The 21,603-nt window shown below is 26.9% G+C and overlaps 1 protein-coding gene across 2 annotated transcripts; it reads right to left on the bottom strand.

The window, feature by feature from the left end:
• Positions 1-1,615: 1,615 nt before the first annotated feature.
• On the bottom strand, positions 1,616-12,524 carry LOC140667714 (short-chain dehydrogenase/reductase family 16C member 6-like). 2 transcript variants are annotated; one of them, XM_072895881.1, is made up of 8 exons: positions 12,375-12,524; positions 5,474-5,633; positions 4,577-4,731; positions 4,275-4,452; positions 3,912-4,041; positions 3,646-3,766; positions 3,016-3,141; positions 1,616-2,615 (listed from the first exon to the last, which is right to left on the bottom strand). In XM_072895881.1, the coding sequence occupies exons 2-8, from the start codon at positions 5,612-5,614 to the stop codon at positions 2,546-2,548; spliced, it is 921 nt and encodes a 306-aa protein (XP_072751982.1). In that variant the 5' UTR covers positions 5,615-5,633; positions 12,375-12,524; the 3' UTR covers positions 1,616-2,545. The 2 variants fall into 2 exon arrangements, with proteins under 2 accessions (XP_072751982.1, XP_072751981.1); XM_072895880.1 differs by lacking the exon at positions 12,375-12,524 and adding an exon at positions 8,552-8,734.
• Positions 12,525-21,603: the final 9,079 nt, after the last annotated feature.

The following is a 21,603-nucleotide window of genomic DNA, read 5'->3' on the forward strand; positions in this document are numbered from 1 at the left end:
ATTACAAGTGTTTTATTCAAGCGTTTATATTGCAAATGTTCTACTGCAAACATTTCATATGTAAGAGAAAAATTTAAATTTTTTGCTCAAGAGAGTTAATTATTTCCGGTACTAGTTGACGTCAATATTTAAATTTATTTAAAATAAAATTTTAATATGCAAGTTTCTGCATAATTCTATCAGGTTAATTGTATAACATTACTATAAAACGAAGAAATACATTACATCGACTAAATTGAACACAGCGCTGATCTACAACATCGAGACATGTAAGGAAACGCTATTAGCGCTAACAATGTCGCTCTATCTTTCTTATTTACTGAAAGTTGAACAAAGACAAAGCATGCTAATAGCGTTTTCTCGAACTTACCCATGGTTAGAAAAAGTAGCATATCTTGTTGGGTCTGGTTGTGCCATTAATGTAAATTTATAATCAAGACGTTCTATTTTATATAAAAATAAGGCTAAATCTCTCTTTACTTTATGTTTATAAAAATTATTTTTATCATTATATTATTTATATCAAAATTTTTTACGTAACTTAATGTATATATATATATATATATATATATATATATATATGTATATATATTGTATATATAGTATATATATATGTATATATATGTATATGTATATATATATATATATATGTCTTTTTTAATAGGCAAGATTTCACATAAATAAGTCGCTTATTATAAGACTCTATGTCTAAAATATCAATGATATTGATCGTTCCAATCAAAATTATTTTTGATATATAATTAGCTGTCAATTATGTTTTTATTTTTTTTAAATTAAAATATAAAATCGATAAATCTTATTTTTGTCAATAGGTAATAATAAGCTTTGAAGAGCTTCTGACCTTAATAAACTACGTTCTTAATTATGATCTATCTTTTTTAAAAAATTGTGGGTTAAATTATAAATCAAGGGTGCATCATAATGGTATTATTTAAAGTAAAGGAAACACAACATTAGATATACATATATAATTTAAAAAAGCAACTTAAATTGAAATAAATTACAGGTACAAAGTGATAAAATTGACATTAATATACACGGTCTAAGAATGACCATATTCCATAAGAAAAATCTTCCTACGTTTAGAATTAATTTATAACTAGATTGCGCTGAAGATGCATTATAATGGTATTATTTAAAGTAAAGAAAACACAACATCAGATATACATATATAATTTAAAAAAGCAATTTAAATTGAAATAAATTTTTTTTTTAAATTATATATGTATATCTGATGTAGTGTTTTCTTTACTTTAAATAATACCATTATAATGCACCCTTGATTTATAATTTAACCCACAATTTTTTAAAAAAGATATTATAATTAAGAACCTAGTTTATTAAGGTTAGCAGCTCTCCAAAGCCTATTATTACCTATTGTTTAATTTTAGAGAGAGCTTCTATATTATAGTTTTGATTTATTTTTGTCTTATTAGATTTTTTTTGTTTTAGTAATCCCTCAAATTTGAGGCAAAACATGAATGTTCTAGTTATAGAAATAGAAATTATAAGAGCAAAGAATTTTTAATTCTTTCGTAGTGAAATCGTTATTTATTTAATTACTTAACAGTTATAATCTATTATTTTTACAATATTTGTAATTGAAAATTAATTTATTTGGCAAAAAACACAGTAAATATAACAAACGAATTATACATAAACTCGAGAATCTTGATACAGTATACGTGTCGATGAATGTTGTATCGAAATTGCGCCTGCAGCTTTGACCGAATAAATTTCTTCGAGATATGTGCGTACACAATATCGATATGTTATAATTATATTTACTTTTAAAATTATACTTTGTTTAATTTTTTATCTCCGTTTTTTTACTTTTTAATATGCAATATTGTGCAATGATAGCGTTAGATTGAAATTTAGAGTACATCTTCTGCAGAGCGAACTTATATTATTGATAGGAAATACGCATTACATTATTATACATATAACTCGCAAATAGCAATTCACAGGCAATTTTATATATATGATGTATATATATTACATTCTGTGATGAATTTTATAAATAATAGACTATGCGCGATTTATCATTACCATATTTTGATTATCAGTTTAATAAGACGAAATATTATTGTCTACAAAATTGATGTATAATTTTATGTGATTAGAAAACGTTAAAGCATTTTTATGCAGTTTCTTTGGGTACACTTTACAAAAGATTTACTTACAATACTTACGTTGCGTATCATATAAAACATCTACACTTGCGCACATTACCTCTGTTTACAACAATTAATTATTTACGATTAATTAATTAAAATAATTACTTTTACTCGTACATAGAATAGTATAAAAGCATCAGAAAGAGAAAAAAAGATAACCGAACGTCTTATTTCAAATGTACTAACAATATCAAAAATGTTGGCAATTATGACTTATTTTATCTTATATAAAAATGTGTTAACATAATGGATTTTATACATAATTGTATAAAAAACTTTATTCACAAATTTGTTTTTTAGATTATTATTTTTATATATATATATATCAGCGTTTCTTGTCTCTGTTAGCTCACCGCCTCGACACCGCTGTCGAAGAAGTCTATCATGCTGTGTAACGCATGGTCAGGAAAAATTCTGAAATAAAAATATTTATATTACATTCGACACGTCACCTTTCTTATTTTTATTTATCTAACATTTTTTTAGGAAACTGTGACAGATATTTACAAAAATTGATATTTGCAATATATTATGAGAAAATTCTAACTATTATTCAACGTACATAAATATATATATATATATATATATATATATATATTTTGATTTCATTAAATAATATAAAAGTAAAATTGATTAAAAGACAAATTGATGGTTGTTATTATGTATATCTTTTTTTTCTCTCTTTTACAAATATTAGCAGTTTGTTTTCGACAATCTCTCTTGTATCATTAACTTCAAATATTAATGCACCGAGGTATTTTTTAAGATACTTCTTAACATGCTGTTAGGATCTTTATTCAAAAGATTTGATTACCTTAACAGTGTGCCTATTGTCAGCCATGATGAAGGCACAGATCTCTCTCGGTAACCACGTCTCTGTGCAAGGATTATTTGTGAAACTGCTTGCCCCGGTGAAACCAACGGCATGGCAGACGGAAACCTGTTGAAGTTAAAGATATTTATTGCTATTGATGATAAAAAAATTATTAAGAACTTTACGCTATATTTCAAATTTTAATGGAAATGCTAAAGAAAAAGTGCGTGCGTTCGTAAAGACCTAAAATAAAAACTGCTTATAAATTTATTTTGCATAACACGTGTGTTCTATACATTTTTTCTACTAGAAGAAAATCGCAATAGCTCACCTCGCATCCAAAAATTTAGTCTGCATGTAAAAAATTTTAGCTTGTTAGAACGATGCGTAGATAATTTCTACTTGTGTGCAAACTCTATTCACGTGTAATCTATATAATTGTGACTTAGAAATATGTCGTAAAAGATCGAAATTTACGAGTCAGTCTTGCATGTAATTATTCGTTACGGTACGTAATAGTATAGCGTACAATTATCGGTAATGGCAAAAATACATGTCATGTATTGCGAAACATCCTTTATGCGTACATCTTTTTTTTGTACGTACGTTTTCATTCATACGTACTCTTACCTTATTTTCGGTTTCTTGCAGAGTCCGGTGTCTACCATGTATGGATAAATGGTAGTGAATTTGATTAAAGATTTTCCTTTGCTAGATATCCGCAATTCCTCGCTAATTGATTCCATGAGGCCTGTAATATTTGCATAATGCGAAATTAAAAATAGGAAGTCTCTCTGATTTGCGTAATATATTTGTTCATAAATTTATTAATTCAATTTAAATATAAATTACACTTTAATATAGATTAAAAAATTGATTATACGAAACTCCTTTACCTCTAACTGCGAATTTCGAAGCGCAATAAGGAACTAAATTCGGAAGGCCGCCGATTCCTGCCAGTGACGAGAGCGCAACGATGTGGCCATGATTTTTCTCGATCATGCTTGGTAGAAATGCTTGCAGCATCTGAAAATAATGGAAATAATAATATAACATAAATAACATTGCGGATAGTGTAGCTTGCGGAGAAAAAAAAGTATTTTATATTTTATATATAAATTATTATGTAATTATTAGATATAAAATATAAACGCACATTTCAGATTATTTCTGTCGAGAGATAGCGCACGTTTAATAGACTTTTATTTCTACACGTATATTCAATTAACTTTTATATATGTTAGCCTTTATTAATTTACCCAGAAGTGAGCCAGCACGTTAATCTCAAAGATCCGTTTAATTTCGTCGCTCGAATGATCAAGAAAGGCGTGGCAAGGCATTATACCAGCATTGTTAATCAAGATGGTAACGTCACCGACTTCCTTTTTTATTTTCTCGGCTACACGGAGGACCTCCTCTCTGTTTGATACGTCACATCTGTAATGAAATAAAGATGCTCTGTTAAAATTCGATGGAATTTGTTTCATGTTGATTTTTAATTTTTATTATAGCGTTCTCTCAATTTTTTTCTCGCGTTTCGTAGAAAAGAAACGATACGTACTGATACGCGTAGGCTGCAGCAGTTCCAGTTTTTTTTATTTCGTTCAGCGTTTCCTCATTTGCCTGTTGATCCAAATCCCAACATACCACGGTCGCACCCATAGATGCGTAACGGAGGGCCAGCTCCTTTCCGATACCATGACCCGTACCTGTGATCTGTAGAAGCATAATGAAATATAATACACATGATTATTATGTAATTTACATATCTTTTTCAAATTACTTATTATACTTTTCAGAGATAAAGGTAATGTTAAATCTCATTTCTTTTATTATACAAATAAGAGGGTTAATTTGTCTACATTTAAAATTTGTCTGAAAGCTATTTTTGAAGACCTAAAATTGGAAGTAACAACTGCGTCTATTTTTTTACATTTACAATGAAACCATGTTACTTTAGAATCATTTAAATTGCAATTTATCATAATTTATTCTTATAAAAACAAATAATTATACGCTCGCAAAAAAAGCTTCTAGTACATAAAAAAGGAATAATTGTCATTTAAAAAAAAAATGTGTGTGTGCGCGCGTGCGTGCGTGCGTGCGCGCGTGCGTGCGTGCGTGCGTGCGTGCGTGCGTGCGTGCGTGCGTGCGTGCGTGCGTGCGTGCGTGCGCGCGCGTGTGTGTGTGTGTGTGTGTGTGTGTGCGTGTGTGTGTTGTCTAGCAACCAACATTACTTAATGATTAATATGTGTCATATACCTACATATCTAAAAATTATTTCATAGTTTTTATGTTTTTTATATAACGTACAAAGATTCTAATCGCATGAATTTTTTAGTTCAATCTTTATTTTTCCGAGAAAATTGGCTTTTTTATTTTTTGTAAAATACAAATGTATATATTACATATAAACATAATGAATGTGCAATATTAGTAATGCACGTATGATACATACTAAAACGATTTCACCAGCAACGCTCTTTTCTTCTGTTGGAACGAAAAATTTATATATGCTTTCGCATATGTAATATAGGAGTTTCAAAATAAGCAGCAAGATATCCGCCAAAACCAACGCACCGTTGTATGCTTTTACCATGGTTATCTGATATATCGACCTGTAAAATTAACAAATTTTTTATTATAATTTTTATTATTATACAGTTGGAAAATTTGTGTTAATAATAAATATTTGACACAAATCGCATGTCCCAAACGGTCCACAATTTTTCTGTTAATTTAACATATTAGACATAAGTACTATTATTAATAATATGTTATATTTTAACGTAAAAATAAATGTAAATTTTATAGTTTGACATAATTTTTGGATGAAAATTTAATGACAAAATAATATTAAAGTAACATGTTATATACATATATTATATAGTAATTATTTTAACATTTCAGAAATGTTGAAAAATTTTTTGTTACTTTTTATAAACATGTTATAGTGTTATAATTAACATTTTTTTTTACAATTACATAGATTGTTCCAGTACCAATAGAAACTTTAATGACAGAAAAAATATAATATAAAAATGTCGACGTTACAGAAGCAAGTTTTAGTTGCTTGTCATTTTACAAGTTTTTTTTTTCAATTTGCAAATAGCTTTAAAATTAATACGAAAATTTTAATGCTATTTGTATATAAAACAAAAAAGAATACTGATGTAAAATGAAAAGAGGTTAAAGCATTCTGGCATCTGGACATTTTTATCTGGAACAATCTTCTTGGAATTGTAGAAAATTTTGAATACATTATAACATTTATAAAAAATAACAATTATTAAAAAATTTCGATCTAGTTTTGGAACATCCTATATAAAAGTGATTATTATAATAATAATAATAATAAAAGGAATTTGTACGTTTATTGTACATTCTGTATATAATATATGATATCTTATGTAAATATGATTGAGTTTATAAATAATATAATGCATTAATAATAATGATTAATAATAATTATACTTGATAAAATAAAACAGATTTTGGATACACTGCTGACATTTGTGAGGCACACGTCAAGTTAAGAACGATATAACAGTCACTGTTATATTTATTATAGAATAAATTCAACGCTTTTTTCTGTAAATTTTAACAGATAAATTCTGTTACTAATAATTCGAAACATGTTTATAATGTAAAATTAAAAATATGTGCGTATTGTATTATTTTTACACTCTTTTCCAGTTATTAATTTAATAATTTAACAGTTGACTTGAATTAACAGAACAGCAATATGTTAAATTACCGAGCAAATGTGTTAAATTTTAATTAGCAAAATTTTTAATAGAAAACACAAATATTCCAACTGTGTAATAATGTTATTATTAATTAATTTTTTGATAAATTATTTTTTACAACACAAAAAATTTATTGGAATTATAATAGCACATCTATCAATTTTTATGTGAAACAATATATATGTATTTTTAGATGGATAGAAAAAAAATCTATATTTCAAATGTTTACACAATTATAATTTATTCTGCGTGTACTACAAAGAACTCATATTAAACTTTGTACAGAGAGAGAGAGAGAGGAAAAGGAAATAAATCTTTATGAATATTAGCACTATGTTTCAGATAAATTGCTAAGAATTTTTTGCAAATTATAATATTAGAAAAAATGATTGATGGCAACAATATCATATTTCAACAGAATAAGGCGTAATAAATTAACATATACGTATAATAAATCGCTATCGGCGTTATAACCAGTTTAATCGCGCAATACCACTCTCTCTCCACGTGTTGATACCATTCACAACTGTCATGATAGCTACATTATCGATACAGCTAATCATTATGATACGATTAATACTTTAAATCTTCATTAATTTGAATACATTAATTAAAAATATTTGTCCATCAATATCTAAAAACGTAATAATTTAAATTAATTGCTCATAAAACTTTGTGTTAAAATTAATAATTTATTAAGAAGTGTTTTTTTATTATGGATGTAGAGTTTTTGTATTAAGGTATTAAAATATATATAATACTTTTTATACAAGAGAAGGTAAATGTCTGGAAATGTCCTCGTCCGATTTTCATAAGCTCTAGGTATCGTAATTTAGGTCAAAATAAGAAAAATATTTTTTTATTTACTCCTTAATGACTGTTAAAGAAATGAAGATTTTTAGAAAACTCTAATTGCATTGTTATAAAATACATCAAGAACCGTAAAACTTTTATTTGAAATTTTTTTCTTATATTTTTTTATCGTTTCGTGACAGTATTTGCTCAGAAATATAAACACCTTTTTTTAAGAGAATCTTTTATTCCATTAACGATCATTAGAGATTAAATAAAGAAATATACGTTTTTTATATATTTTGACCTAGATTACCATATATCCAAAAATCATCAAAGTCGGAAAAACACTTCTAGCCTTTTGTTAGAATTAAGACGCAGAAGAGTAATAATATTACTAATTTATTCACTTTATTTATTACGTAACAGTATTTATTACGGAACAATAAAATGGTAATATAATACTTTTTTTTAGTCATAGCTCAATAGATGATTTTTTTTCTGTGGAAAAAGAAGAATTTTGAAACTTTCTTGAAATAACATGATTATATTTTTCGCGTGCGCGTTGTATGATTGTACTATGTATCAATTTAAACTTGATGGTAAAGAATCTCTCGTAATATAGGGTCTACATTATGTTATATAATATTCGTTCTACGCATTATTGCATTAATCATAACAGCAAGTTCTATTGTGAATTATAAACCATATATTTTGATAGGAATGTGACATGTAATTATTTTGAGATTGTATCTCTGTATTTTAATTATTTTTTAAATTGTAGAGTGTAGATTAATCAGTATATCAATCTTATTGGAGCAATAATATTATATTTTTGTAATGGATAATATTGCGTTATTATTCAGAGATGTAAATTACGCGTTTTTCTTTAGTCATTAGATTTTTATTAACAAAAAAACATATAAATAGAATGTTCTCGATATCAATAATTGTTAAATTTTTGAGTGCAACTAAATTTTTATGATAGCACTTACATATGTCATTGAAGAAAATCAAAATGATATTACGGAGTTTGTAGTAGAGGTCGGATAATTCTTTTTGGCATTGAACTCTTTTCTCACAATGAGTTTCCTTCACATTTTTTTAATAATGTGGAAGTTTAAAAAATATTAGATCCACACGCGCATTTAACCTTCTATCTCGTTGGAACGAACTAGGTTACTGCAGCAATTGTGGGCAGTATACTGATTACGTGTCACATATCATGATACATACATGAGCTCATAGTTGCACCTATTTCGAATAACTAGTTATTCACAGTTATTTTTTAACTATATCTATTTGTGATTTTCCGTTTCCGTGTACATACATCACATATATTTTCGATTATAGAGAAAAGAGAGAACAAATTTTAATTTAACGAATGTATTTTTATCTCATTATTTAAGAAATATATTTTTAAGTCTTCCGTTGAGAATGAGTTCACAAATTGTTAGTAATAATTTAATAAATATTCATACATGACGAAAAATTATATAACTTTATAAATATTTATATTTGTCGAATTTTGTTTTAGAGAATGTTTTTATTTATATGTAATTTATATTCGTTACATATATTGTTTTATAGATTATTTATTAAAATTTTTAATCGTTAAGCAAGTATTATAATTAAATGCAATAAAAATTTTAAATAATAAAATAAATTTTTGTATATTAATAGTTGATTTTTTGTATATTAATGCGGCGTTATATGCAATTTATTTAACATCTTTTCAATCAAGGTTAATTTTAAAAACATTTATTAACACGTTCTTTGAAGTTTCGGAAATACAAAAAAAGAGATTGATCACACGCGATCCCACGAACGTTTTAAAATGCAAGGTCACACGATAGTATGACACGTTTGAGTGGCAAAATGTTTGTGAATCTCTTGCTAAAAAGTATAAGTATATCATGTAATAAACGTGTCTCAATATACAATTTTCTGTCAACAAGTTTAGATAAATAGGAGTATCTGTTCTGTTAAACAGATTGAACATATTCTATATATAAGCTATACAGGGTGTCTCATAACTAACGAGCCAACGCTCGTGAACGGATAGAGTACAGTAAACTGAACAAAAAAGTATTAAATCATTTTGCGATTTTCGCAATAATTAATATTTTAATAATTATTGCGAAAATCGCAAAATGATACAGGACTTTTATGTTCAGTTTGACCTGCTCTATCTGCCCTAGAGAGTTGGAGCGATTATTACCGGACATCTTGTAGATATGTATAACATTGTCCGCTAAGCGTTTTTAATTAATATTTTAATAATTATTGCGAAAATTGCAAAATGACTTAATACTTTTTCGTTTAGTTCACTGTACTTTACCCACTCACGAGCGTTGGCTCATTAGTTATGAGACACCCTGTATATAAATCATTCTATATATAATTCTATATATAAATATATGAAAACGTTATATAACTATAAATATTCTATATATTATACGCTTTGAGCAAACTTTAATATGGTTTTGTAGAATGAATGCAAATTATATATATTTCTTACAAGAGAGATAGATATTTATATTGCATATTATTTGTCACGTATAATAATAAGAATATATCAAGAAGATAGTTTTAATGACAATTGGCTCGAGACTTATATTTTATTCAGTGATAAATACTCATTACAGTTATCGTTACATTTCTTTATTATTTTATGTGGCAAATAAAATGTAGTATAAATATCTCTTTTATCAAAAAGAATTTGTATTAGTTATAAAAGCATATTAAACATTATCTTTTATTCAAAGTATAAAAAATTGGAATATCTGTTATAAGTATTATATATAAATATATATTAAAAGATAATTTATATTACAATATTTTTTGCCATCTAATTAAAGTTTCTTTCGACTAATCTTCAAATTATTTCCCAGATAATTAATGCACTTAAAAACGCTCTTTTTTTGTGTTATAACTGTACCGTAAAATTATAATTGAACAACGTGTTTCAAATATAGCTAGCTCCAGTGCAGATTTTATCCAATCTTGACCGTGAAGGTAGCGAATCAGATGGTTCCTTCCCACCCTCCTGCATATTTGGCTTCACGAATACCAAAGTCTGTCTCGACCGCACGCAGAGTTTATATTTTAGAACATTCTCCTTTCATATGTCGAAACTCGTGAACTAAAAAAGTGACTCCTTGCTATTTTCCCTTGACCTTTTTCTTTTTAATTTGCTGTACAATCTTCTTTGCACAGAAAAATTCTTACATTAAATTTAAATATTAGAATAGAATTTTTTATATGATTTTTAGGAATTTTTTTTCATTATTATATTATATATTGTTTTATATTATTTTTATATAAAACTTGTCTGGCTAATTAATATATTACAATACAGATTTATGTGCAGTGAAAAATTAAGACTTTGAATGTTGCTAGCTTTGTTCAAAAGTTTTTCTTAATTTTTAAAATATACTTATAAGACCCAATTAATTTATAAAGATTATTTCATAAAATCATATACGTTATAAATTCTTTTTAATATATATAATATATACACAGCAATATCTATTTATAATTACGTCAACGTGAAATATAAAACACCAAAACTAAACTACGAAATACACAAGTACTGTTTGTCTTATATAATTTATGATGAACTTTCAAAGCATATTCTTTAAAAAATATAAAAATAAAATTTAGTTTCATATTTTTTCGACTTTGCGAGCATTTTATTTAATTCGATGTTTCAGACTTTAATATAACAGAATTTTTATTTTATCTAAATTAAAATAGCAAAGCAAGATGTTCCGATAATGAATGATTTTTGTTAAATATTGACATGAAATTTTAAATGTCTGTCTAATATTACATTTTTTTTATAAACAAATTTTGTATTTTCACATATATCTGACAAACTCTCTGTATATATCACATTTCCTTGTTTTTGCATTTTTTTATATTGCAGATTATTTTTATATTGCAGAGTTGATTGATTTATCAATTTTAGATTTGATTTTTTTTAATTGCGAAAACATCGTTAATAATTGACGTTTATAACGTTTAAATATTTTGCTGCAAAACATTAAATGCTTCGCTAAAAATTATCTGTTTCTGGAGAGAATAAATTGTTCGAATTAATAAATAATATATGCCAATATATATTTATTCTTTCGGTTAACCGGCTTTTAATTGGATAATTTGAATTCGAAAATTCTGCTGTAAATTGAAATTTACTCAGCAAGAAAAATTAATAAAAATATATAATTTTATTTTTTTAATTCACACAATTTAGTTATTTTGAAACAAACCATACATTAATAAGTTTTAATTTATAATTGATTATACATCAAGAAATATTAAGAAATAAAAAAAAATGTTATATACATATATTAATATATACATATATATACCTAATAAAGGATATATTTATAACTAGTTGATCGTTAGAATAATTAAAACCAAGTAGAGAGGATGGGTTCAAAGAACAGAATTGCGTACTACGCGCTGTTTATAACTTACATCTTGCGTAGTTCTTACGACATGTTTGCTTGCGTTCGTTAGAATTATCAAAGACAGACAAGGGGCTATAATTTCTTGGAAGAGCCAGCTTGTCACATGACCAATGAAGAATATTAAAAATGCGAGAGATAATCGGCCAAAATTTTTTTATCTTATCAGGGATTAATCTTATATAAAAAGAAAAAATACAAAATCAAATTTAATTTAACGTTCAATAAAAAAGAAGTCAATTCCGAAATTTTCTATACTCGAACCGATCACTCCCACGCTCTCCCTTCCCTTGCCCTTGGCGTGATAGGGAAAATTTGATAATATTACGCTTAAATTACTCACTCTTATCAGCGACAAACACCCCTCAGGTCTGCCTAAGGTGAACACCGAGGACGAACTTGGGCAAGTTACGAACCGTCGCCGTTTGCGTACGGACCGAGACTAAACCGCGTTCGGCTATAGAGCTTCTTTGACCGCTACCAACACGAATTTTCCATCACTACTACAATCGCGACAGCTGGTCGGCGCTCAAGCGTGAGCCATCGGCCTTTGCCAGAGATGTCTGACTATAAGACGACCGCAACCATTATCAACGTGCAGTAGAAACGTCTATTAAAGCGAAGCCGTCTCTGGATGGATGGATGGATGGATGGGTGGGTAGGTGGGTGGCCGTTCGGTACGCGTCCGCACTTCCGCCAGTAGAACATCGTCGTAAGAGCCTAGGGTAGCTAGAGAACTCGAGGAAAAATTATTACGGTTCGTGGAGAAATTCAAATCGCGCGGTGTGAGTATTTCTTTCTCTCGAATATTGACCTGAAATCCCCCTCCCTCGGGAAATCCACGTGACATTAAACCATGCGAGTTATCCGTAAAGTTCATCGTGCAACGTGACTATTTGTGTCACTATTTACGGAGAAAATATCGAATAAGCAAAAGAGAGAGACGAATCTTTATCTCAGCTCTTTTATAGCTGCTTTAAATAAAAAAGCGATTTAATCTTCGCTTTTAGAATGATATTATGGACTAATGATTTACGATTCTACTGGTTAGTTACATGGTAGTTGTTGAAGAGCAACTTCGGACGCGTTGTCGTGGAAAAAAAACTACCCCCTCTCTCTCTCTCTCTCTCTCTCTCTCTCTCTCTCTCTCTCTCTCTCTCTCTCTAAATCTATTTCTTACGGGTAGAGATTTTAGATGCATATTCGCAACATAAAATATATGGAATAATAGTATTACAATAATTGCACTAGAGTCTTGTAATTATACGTATGGTCTTAATTACTCTTATGTATTCGGAGAAATTTCCAGGGACTCCTGAATCTCAGGCGCTGCACTTTCGCTGACATCGAAATGCATCTTTCCTGCGAAAACGAAATTACAAGATCTCGCGCGCCGGATTTGCGCGCGATTCCTCGCGATCCAAACGTTCGCCTTCAACGGATTGCTTTCGGGAGTGTTTACGCAATCTCACTTTCGTTCTGCAATGTGCGTGCAGCGAGCCGGCTGTCTCAAACGAGATCCGCTCGCATCGAGGCATTTTACGACGAGCACGTCGAATACACGCGTCGTTTCGAATAACACGATCGTGAAATCCGTCAACACCTTTTAAATAACGTATGCGTTTTGCATGAGATTAATTCCTGACAAAAATAGTAAAATTATTGCCGATTATTTTATCATTTTAATTTTCTTAACTAGTCGTATCAAACTGGTTCTTTCAAAAAATTATAATTCCTTCTCCATCTTATCCGTACGTTTTATTCCTATATACAATGTAATGTGCGCAGCCTGTTTGAATATAACTAATGATGTATGATGATCGATAAATTTTTGATTAATTATCTTCAATAACAAAGGAAAATTTGAAGAATATGCAATTGAGACTGATATAAGAGTTAAATGTATAAATTAAAATTAACTTGAATGAAAAATATTGATTTAATATATTATCATAGCACAGGATTTTAATATTATAATGTCTCTATTATCTATGTATATCTATATTTTTTTGACATTTGTGATATTAAAATTAAATTTGTTTATGTACTTCCGTGATCTCTTTTATATTACAAAATAATTGCTACTTGATAATCACTGATGTAATAAAGAATTTATTAACATACTAATATGTTTTCGAGTTCTAAGACTAGTCTTAGTTTCTAACATCATTGCACGATCATTATATCGATAAAAACACAAAGCATGAGAGAATGTAAAAATATTTCTTTGTCATCAGAAGAATAAGTTACTGCTTACATTTGCTTAACTATGCACTTACGCAAGAGTTATTTGACGTATATACATACACAAAAAAATGTTTGCTACTTATTTTTTTAACCTTTTAATCTTTAGCTAGGTCAAAGTAAGTAATAACGATGTTGTTGATATACTGTCATGTTAAAATATTTAAAATTGAAATTATTCTCAAAGTCAAACTCAAGTTTAAAATACACAGATATGTGTGAATTCTACTTCTTAGAAAGGCTCAGTTTGAATTTTATAAATGTGATCATATAAAATATCTATTTTTAGAAATTAAATTAATGAATATAGATAGTGAGAATATAGATGAATATTAATTCAAATTCCTGAACAATTAAAATACATTAAATCCATTAACAAAGAATACAAAAATAAATTTAATTTATGCTTGTTCTCTCTAACAGTAAGATTTATTTCAACGTTTGGCGAAGAGCAATGTTAATCAGATTCTTGTTGATCAAGTTTCTACGTTGTACATACATATGTATATATAAGAACATTAAAAAATTTTATCTGCCATGTTATTACATTGTAAAATGTCAAATCCAAAGTTATAAACATTCTTGCAATCTAATGATTTTATAAATTTTATGATCTTCTTAAATCATTTTGAAATTAAAATATTTTCTAATATTACAAATTTTTAATTTAAAATTATTCTTAACGAAATATTTCATTAAACATTTATTTCGATAGATTTATAAATTTTAATATTAAATATTTTTGATATTTAAGTTGAAAATCGTCCCAATTCGTGAAATCTAAAATCAGATATTTGCTTCATCTATAAATATAAAAAAACTTATATAATCATGCAATCTATAAATAAAAATATAAAACTATTCGCATAAATTTCCTTAATACATATATGTATGTGCACACGATACATTAGATAATACTTCGTAAATAATCATATACATATTTTAGCATAAAAGCTATTAAGTCAAAAAAAGTTTAAATTTTATAGATAAAGACGATGGACTTATTTGCGATAATAAAAATAAATTACTGTCTTGAGATATTCCTGACAAATCTTCAGGACAATGATAAGATAATTTCATGTAATTTACAATTGTAAAATTAACAAATCAAATTTTGTTATACAGACACGATAGTGACTTGTATCAAAATGCTGATAGATGAACTAATTATATAGAGATAGATTGTTAAAAAGGTTGAATTTTCTTTTCTATTAAATTTCCAGATGTCAATTTCGTATTTATTGAATTAAGAATATATTTTTACACATTCAAAGTTATGTAATGTTTGGTTTAATTAAATAGAGTCAGAAACTCAATAATGAATATATTTGTAATTTATAATGACATTTTAATTATTATATTGTAATTAATATTTAGCTAATTATGATAATCTTTTCTGTTTTTATATTTTTCGATTAATTACATCATTTTACTAATTATTGAGTAAGAGTAGAATAGAATAAGGTTAAATTAAATAGGTAAATAAGATTGATTTGAAATATCATGCAATTAATTTAAAGAAAAATATAAAATTACACAATCATCCATTATTTGCGCAGTTATATTTATTCAAAATCAATAGCTTTTACTTTTATATCGTGATTTTATTTTGTGCTAAAATACATTTACAAATATTCGTTTTATTTGACAGACGTCACTTTTGTATTAATACGTATTTGATATTAATTATTTCTAATTTTAAGATATTGTAAATGAATAATAGTGATATAAATTAGTGATAATAAAGCAACAATAATAGCGATACAAATTATTTTTTAAAATAAAGGATAATTTAAACCGATTCGACAATCGAAAGATATTTATTAAATTGACATCTGTTAATCTGTCTCATCAATATGTATTTATATCAATGTTAAAAATTGATTCTCTCGATATCTTCATGTATGGATTATAAATTACACCATAATAATTATATTAATGAAGATAATTTATACAGTGAAGAAGTACTTATATGTTATCACTTGACATAGCAATAATATTGCGAGTTGTTATAGGGAGTTTTATGTTTCTCAAAGCAATGTGACACAAAATGTACGTACAATCGTGTGTACTTTGGTAAATGTAATTATTAATGTTGAACACAGAATATGTATTACATTGTTTACCGATCTATTCAGCACTGACGAGATATCACATCTGGTGAGTCATAGGTCTAAATAATAAGTTATATTTGTCTTGTGATAAGGCGCGAGAAATGATTTAGCATTTCTTGGACAGATAATTCTTAAATGTAAACTTATATAAAAAGAGATGTGCACAGTTGCAATTTTAAAATGTATTTATCTCGATATATGTTATAGAATATGCTTTAAATTCAAGTTTTAATTTCAATTATTATCGTTAGGATTATTTTGATTGATTTACAGCCATTTATTTATATGTTATTTATTTTGAAATAAAATGTTTAAAAATTAATAAATTATAATAACGCACATATCCCTTGGTATATCATTTATTGTAAGATTATGTTTAAATATTACAATTTCACTCAATATTCTTTAATATCACATCTATTCTCTCGCATGAGGTACCTCACAAACTACTACCTCAGGACAGTATCAATTTATTGATTCCCTTTGGTCGTAACATTTATCGATCGATAACTGCACTTAAGTCTCTATAGATATAAATCTCTAAATAGAACGTAAAACGACATATCTTTTGAATCATGTTTTGCTAGAAACTATCATTAATTAAGAAAGAGGAAAGAGGGAGAAAAGAGAGATAAAATTGTTATTATATGTGTGTAACATGTTTTACTTAAAAGTTAATATATTGTGCAAACGTTGCTCTAATTATATTCTTTTAGAAAATCTGTGAGAATTTAATCGCAGAATCTTTCTAAAAAAAATTTTTAGAATGTATATAACTCTCTAAATTTTTTAGAGTGGAATCTCACTCTTTTGGAGTCGAATCTCACTTTAAGCAATAATGAAAATACTGCCAGTCGAAGTAGAGTGAAATTTCAATTTTTCGAAAAAGTAAAATTATTCGCTCTTTATTGGATTTATCCTTCACTCTAAAAAGAGTGACATTTCACTGTTTTTTTTTTATGTACGTTGTTGCCTATGCTGCGCTATTCTAACTTAAAAGTGACACACGGAAAGAACTACGCAGGCGATTTCATTTTAAATTGGAGTGAAGTTTCGAGTGTTAACTTTAGGAGTGGACTTCACTTTAAAAATAAGAGTGAAATTTTTCAGTTTTTTCTTAGAGTGAATAAATTCCCTCTATTGAAGTGAATGTTTACTCCACATGGAGTGAACTGGTCAGTGACTCCATGATTAGAGTGAAAATTTCACTCTAAAAAATTTAGAGAGAATGTATTTTTGAAAAGATTCAAAAAATATTAGTAATACAAGCAAATGAATTTATTTGTAAAAGTATAAAGCTATTACAAGCATGATATTTGCAATACTGATATCAGCTCGCTAGAAGTCACGTCATTATTTTTTTAGCAGTGAGAATAATGGTTATCATATGTGCGCTTTTTTTAATCAAAACAGAAATTAATTTAGACGAGATTATTATTATATTTCGACCGTTTTATTATTTGCTCTCTTTATATTTTTATTAATTATTTTATACAATTTTTTATTAAACTTTATGCGTTTATTAAGAAACATATATGTTATTTACAGAGATGTGCATTTTCCAAGTAGATGCATTTAAAATCGAAATACAAAATGTAAAATGCCTATTTAATATTTTGTATTTAAAATATATTGTTTTAAAACCTATTTTACATTTCCATTTAAATAGGTTTTATTTCCTATTTCAAATACATTTTTTATAAACAATACTACTAAAAATTTAATCAACGTGGCGTTTTCTTAGCGTTCACTGGCTACTGTGTCGCGTTTTGCCGCGTACATTTCCTATGGGCAAGAGGCCTAAAAAACTGATAATGCAGGATAAATTTTTCAAGCGTGTCGATTGGCTGTAGGGAAGAAAATTCTTGAGTCTCTAGAAATTCTCTATTCTACAACCAATCGATGTTTTTAAGTTTATTAAAAGTTTATTAAAAAAATTAATATAAAAAAGTTTATTAAAAAAATTAATATAAAAATGTTTATTAAAAGTTTATTAAAAAAATTAATATAAAATATATATATATATATATATATATATATATATATATATATGTATAAATAAATAAAAAAATATAGAGATTTTAAAAAACCATCTTTATTTTAGAAAACCATTTTATAAATGCCTATTTTCCATTTCCTATTTTAAATGGGTATCTGAAAATCATTTTACATTTTATATTTTCAAATGGAAAGATTCCAACTATTTTGTATTTTGTATTTCAAATGAGTTTAGATACCCATTTTGAATATCTCTGGTTATTGCATAATATTATGCAAAATATTATAACGATTTTAAAGAAACTTAGAATACAAAATGAGAGACAAACGATAAGTGCAGTACAACTAGTACAGTTGTGATAAACTGTATTATTTTGTATTGATTGTGTTAGTTTGTAAACGTTTACAATAGCAAATTTATAAGTTATTTATAAGTTATTTTGTAAGTTATTTTTTGAAATACATTAAATCAAATGCATATTTTTCAAATAATAAATATACAAAAGATAAAATATAATCGACGATCATTTTTGGAGATAAAATTTTGCACATTAAAACACATATTTCATATCTCTTCTTCTTTATGAATTAAAGATTAAAATAAATAAAATTAAAAAAAATATTCGTAAAGGTTAAAATTTATAATTCGGCTTCAGACACAAATGCAAATGAAAAAACATTACGAAAGTAAAATCGTGGACATTGTAAAATCGTAGACATTGTAAAATCATGGATATTTAGATATAATCCACACTCAAAAAAATATTTTGCTAATGTAGATAGATTTCTGGATGTCTCAGTTAAAATTTATCGCTACTTTTTGTATCTGTTAAAATATTGTTTGTCACGTATAGACTTTGTAGCAGCAATATTCTAACAATACCTCTAGAAAATTTAGATTCCAGTGCCAAATATTAATCACAACTATAATTGTCCTTGACAATAGGCCTTACAGATAGGCATGGCAGAAAAATTTTCTGTCTAAATTACACTAACAGTACATATATAAATTCTGTCTTTGTCATTTAAATTGATTAAGTGCAAAATATATGCAGTATCATAGTATTTGCTAATAATTTATCTGTTTCATTTTTTGCACCTAGAAAGTTTTTGTTCAAGTTGCAAGATCATTTTTTTGAGAGCAGCATTAGGCTATATATATATATATGGTACACTTATCGTTTGTCTTTCATTTTTGTATCCTAAGTTTCTTAGAAATCGTTATAATATTGCATAATATTATGCAATAAATAACATATATGTTTCTTCATAAACGCATAGAGTTTAATAAAAAATTGTATAAAATAATTAATAAAAAATATAAAGAGAGCAAAAAGTAAAAAGGTCGAGATATAGTAACATATCAACATACATATATATATATTGTACTTGTTTCTAAATATTCTGAAAGAAAAAAGAAAGAAGAAAAGCGTTATTTTCTTTTCATCTTGCATACTTACATCACAGATGCTCGCAACTATTTATTAGAAAATAAAGAAAGAAATAAAACCTGATGACTCGTTTCTCTTTGTTTACATAAAATCTAACATAGAAGAGATATGAAATCTGCCTCCTTTTATCTATTTATACAAATTCATGCAAATAACAGGTAGTTTTAACAATATAATAACATCTTCCGAAATTTTTATTGCAGGGAAATAATTTCTTTCTTAGTTACATTCTCACATTTACACATTATACGGGTTTCCTCGCATTTCATACAATTCTGTGAAAGAAACATGACGTAAAACGTATAAATTCTTTAATTCGCACATATAATGTTAATGTATTTCAACGCATTTGGTCTTATATAAAAAAACTCTCGTCTCTTTTTTTTTCTTTTTTTTTATATCTGTGCAATATTCTTCTTGACAGTTATATATCTCTTTCATACAAAAAAAAAAAAACAGTAAACTTGACCAAATTATAAATTGTACTGATATTTTCTTATGTTATTTATCATGATTCCATTTATCTTTGTTCTTACATTGTAAGCTGAACATTTTTATTATTTTTAAAAACTTGCACACGTTGATACATACATATTGCATCTTGATATAATATACAAGAGAATCTCTCTCTCTCTCTCTCTCTCTCTCTCTCTCTCTCTCTCTCTCTCTCTCTCTCTCTTCTTAATTTTTAATGTATATTTATTTAAAAAAGAGGATTCAAGTTTAATTAATTAGTTAGTTTGAGTTATTACTGAGTTATTATTGCGAATTTGAATTACATGTACAAATTGCATCGTAATTGTAATACATTGCACTGTCCTCGAAGGGCACTTCGATTATACAGCGGTGCCCTTGCAACATATGTTCGTTGACTTCCGACCAATTTACACTTTATATATAAGTTGCAAAAGAAGGAAGTCACTTATAGACTTGCTATAACCTGAGCTCTCCTACGTCATATATATATATATTAATCGAAACGAACAGCAGTCCATTGACCGGTCCTGTGTCGTTTCTATGAATAGTGTGGAATCGATATAGGGTTCACGAACTCTTTCCGCTAGCGACGAAGACGTGTTCTCAGTCGGAGGATGATTGTTCTCGTGTATTTATTTGGATGGAAGGTGAAGGATTATCGGTGCATGCGAGATAAAAAAAGGAAAAGACTGGTGGTCAAAGGTTTATATTATCGTTTTGTAAATAACCTTGGTTCTTCAAGTTGAACAGAAAGATAAAATTGCATATATTGTTGAGAGAGATGTTATAAACATAAATAAAAATCACTCAGGTCACTGCAGAATTATTTGTACGGGAAATACTCAAAAAATAATCATTCTTAAATTTACTTACATTAGTAAAAACTTTTTAATTAATAATTATTTAATAAAAAGTTATGAGATGTGTCTAGCTAAAAAAATAATTATTTGAATATTTATAAATATTTATCAAAATATTTTATAAATATTTTCGTAAAATAAATTCAGCGGATCATAAAGGTTTATTATAAATATCTCAACAAATATATATACAAAAAATATTGCTGTAAATATTTTTTTTTATATTTAATTTATAATAAGTATTCAAAATTATGTATCTTGTAGAAATTTTAATATAAATATAACTTTGTGAAATTGTGGCAATATACCTATATGTATAGAGATACATATGTCCAGATAGCATACATTATTTATGATAAATATTTTTACTATTTATTATTTTGAAATGTTGTATATACTTTTTTGAAATTTATTTTATTAATTCAACA

The sequence above is a fragment of the Anoplolepis gracilipes genome, chromosome 7 (assembly GCF_047496725.1).
Source record: "Anoplolepis gracilipes chromosome 7, ASM4749672v1, whole genome shotgun sequence".
Lineage (NCBI taxonomy): Eukaryota > Metazoa > Arthropoda > Insecta > Hymenoptera > Formicidae > Anoplolepis > Anoplolepis gracilipes.

Coding starts and splice junctions, on each gene's coding strand:
- LOC140667714 (XM_072895880.1), bottom strand. Junction 4,732..5,473: donor TTGCTGGTGAAATCGTTTTA/GTATGTATCATA, acceptor ATGCTTCTACAG/ATCACAGGTACGGGTCATGG. Junction 4,042..4,274: donor ACGTGCTGGCTCACTTCTGG/GTAAATTAATAA, acceptor CATTATTTTCAG/ATGCTGCAAGCATTTCTACC.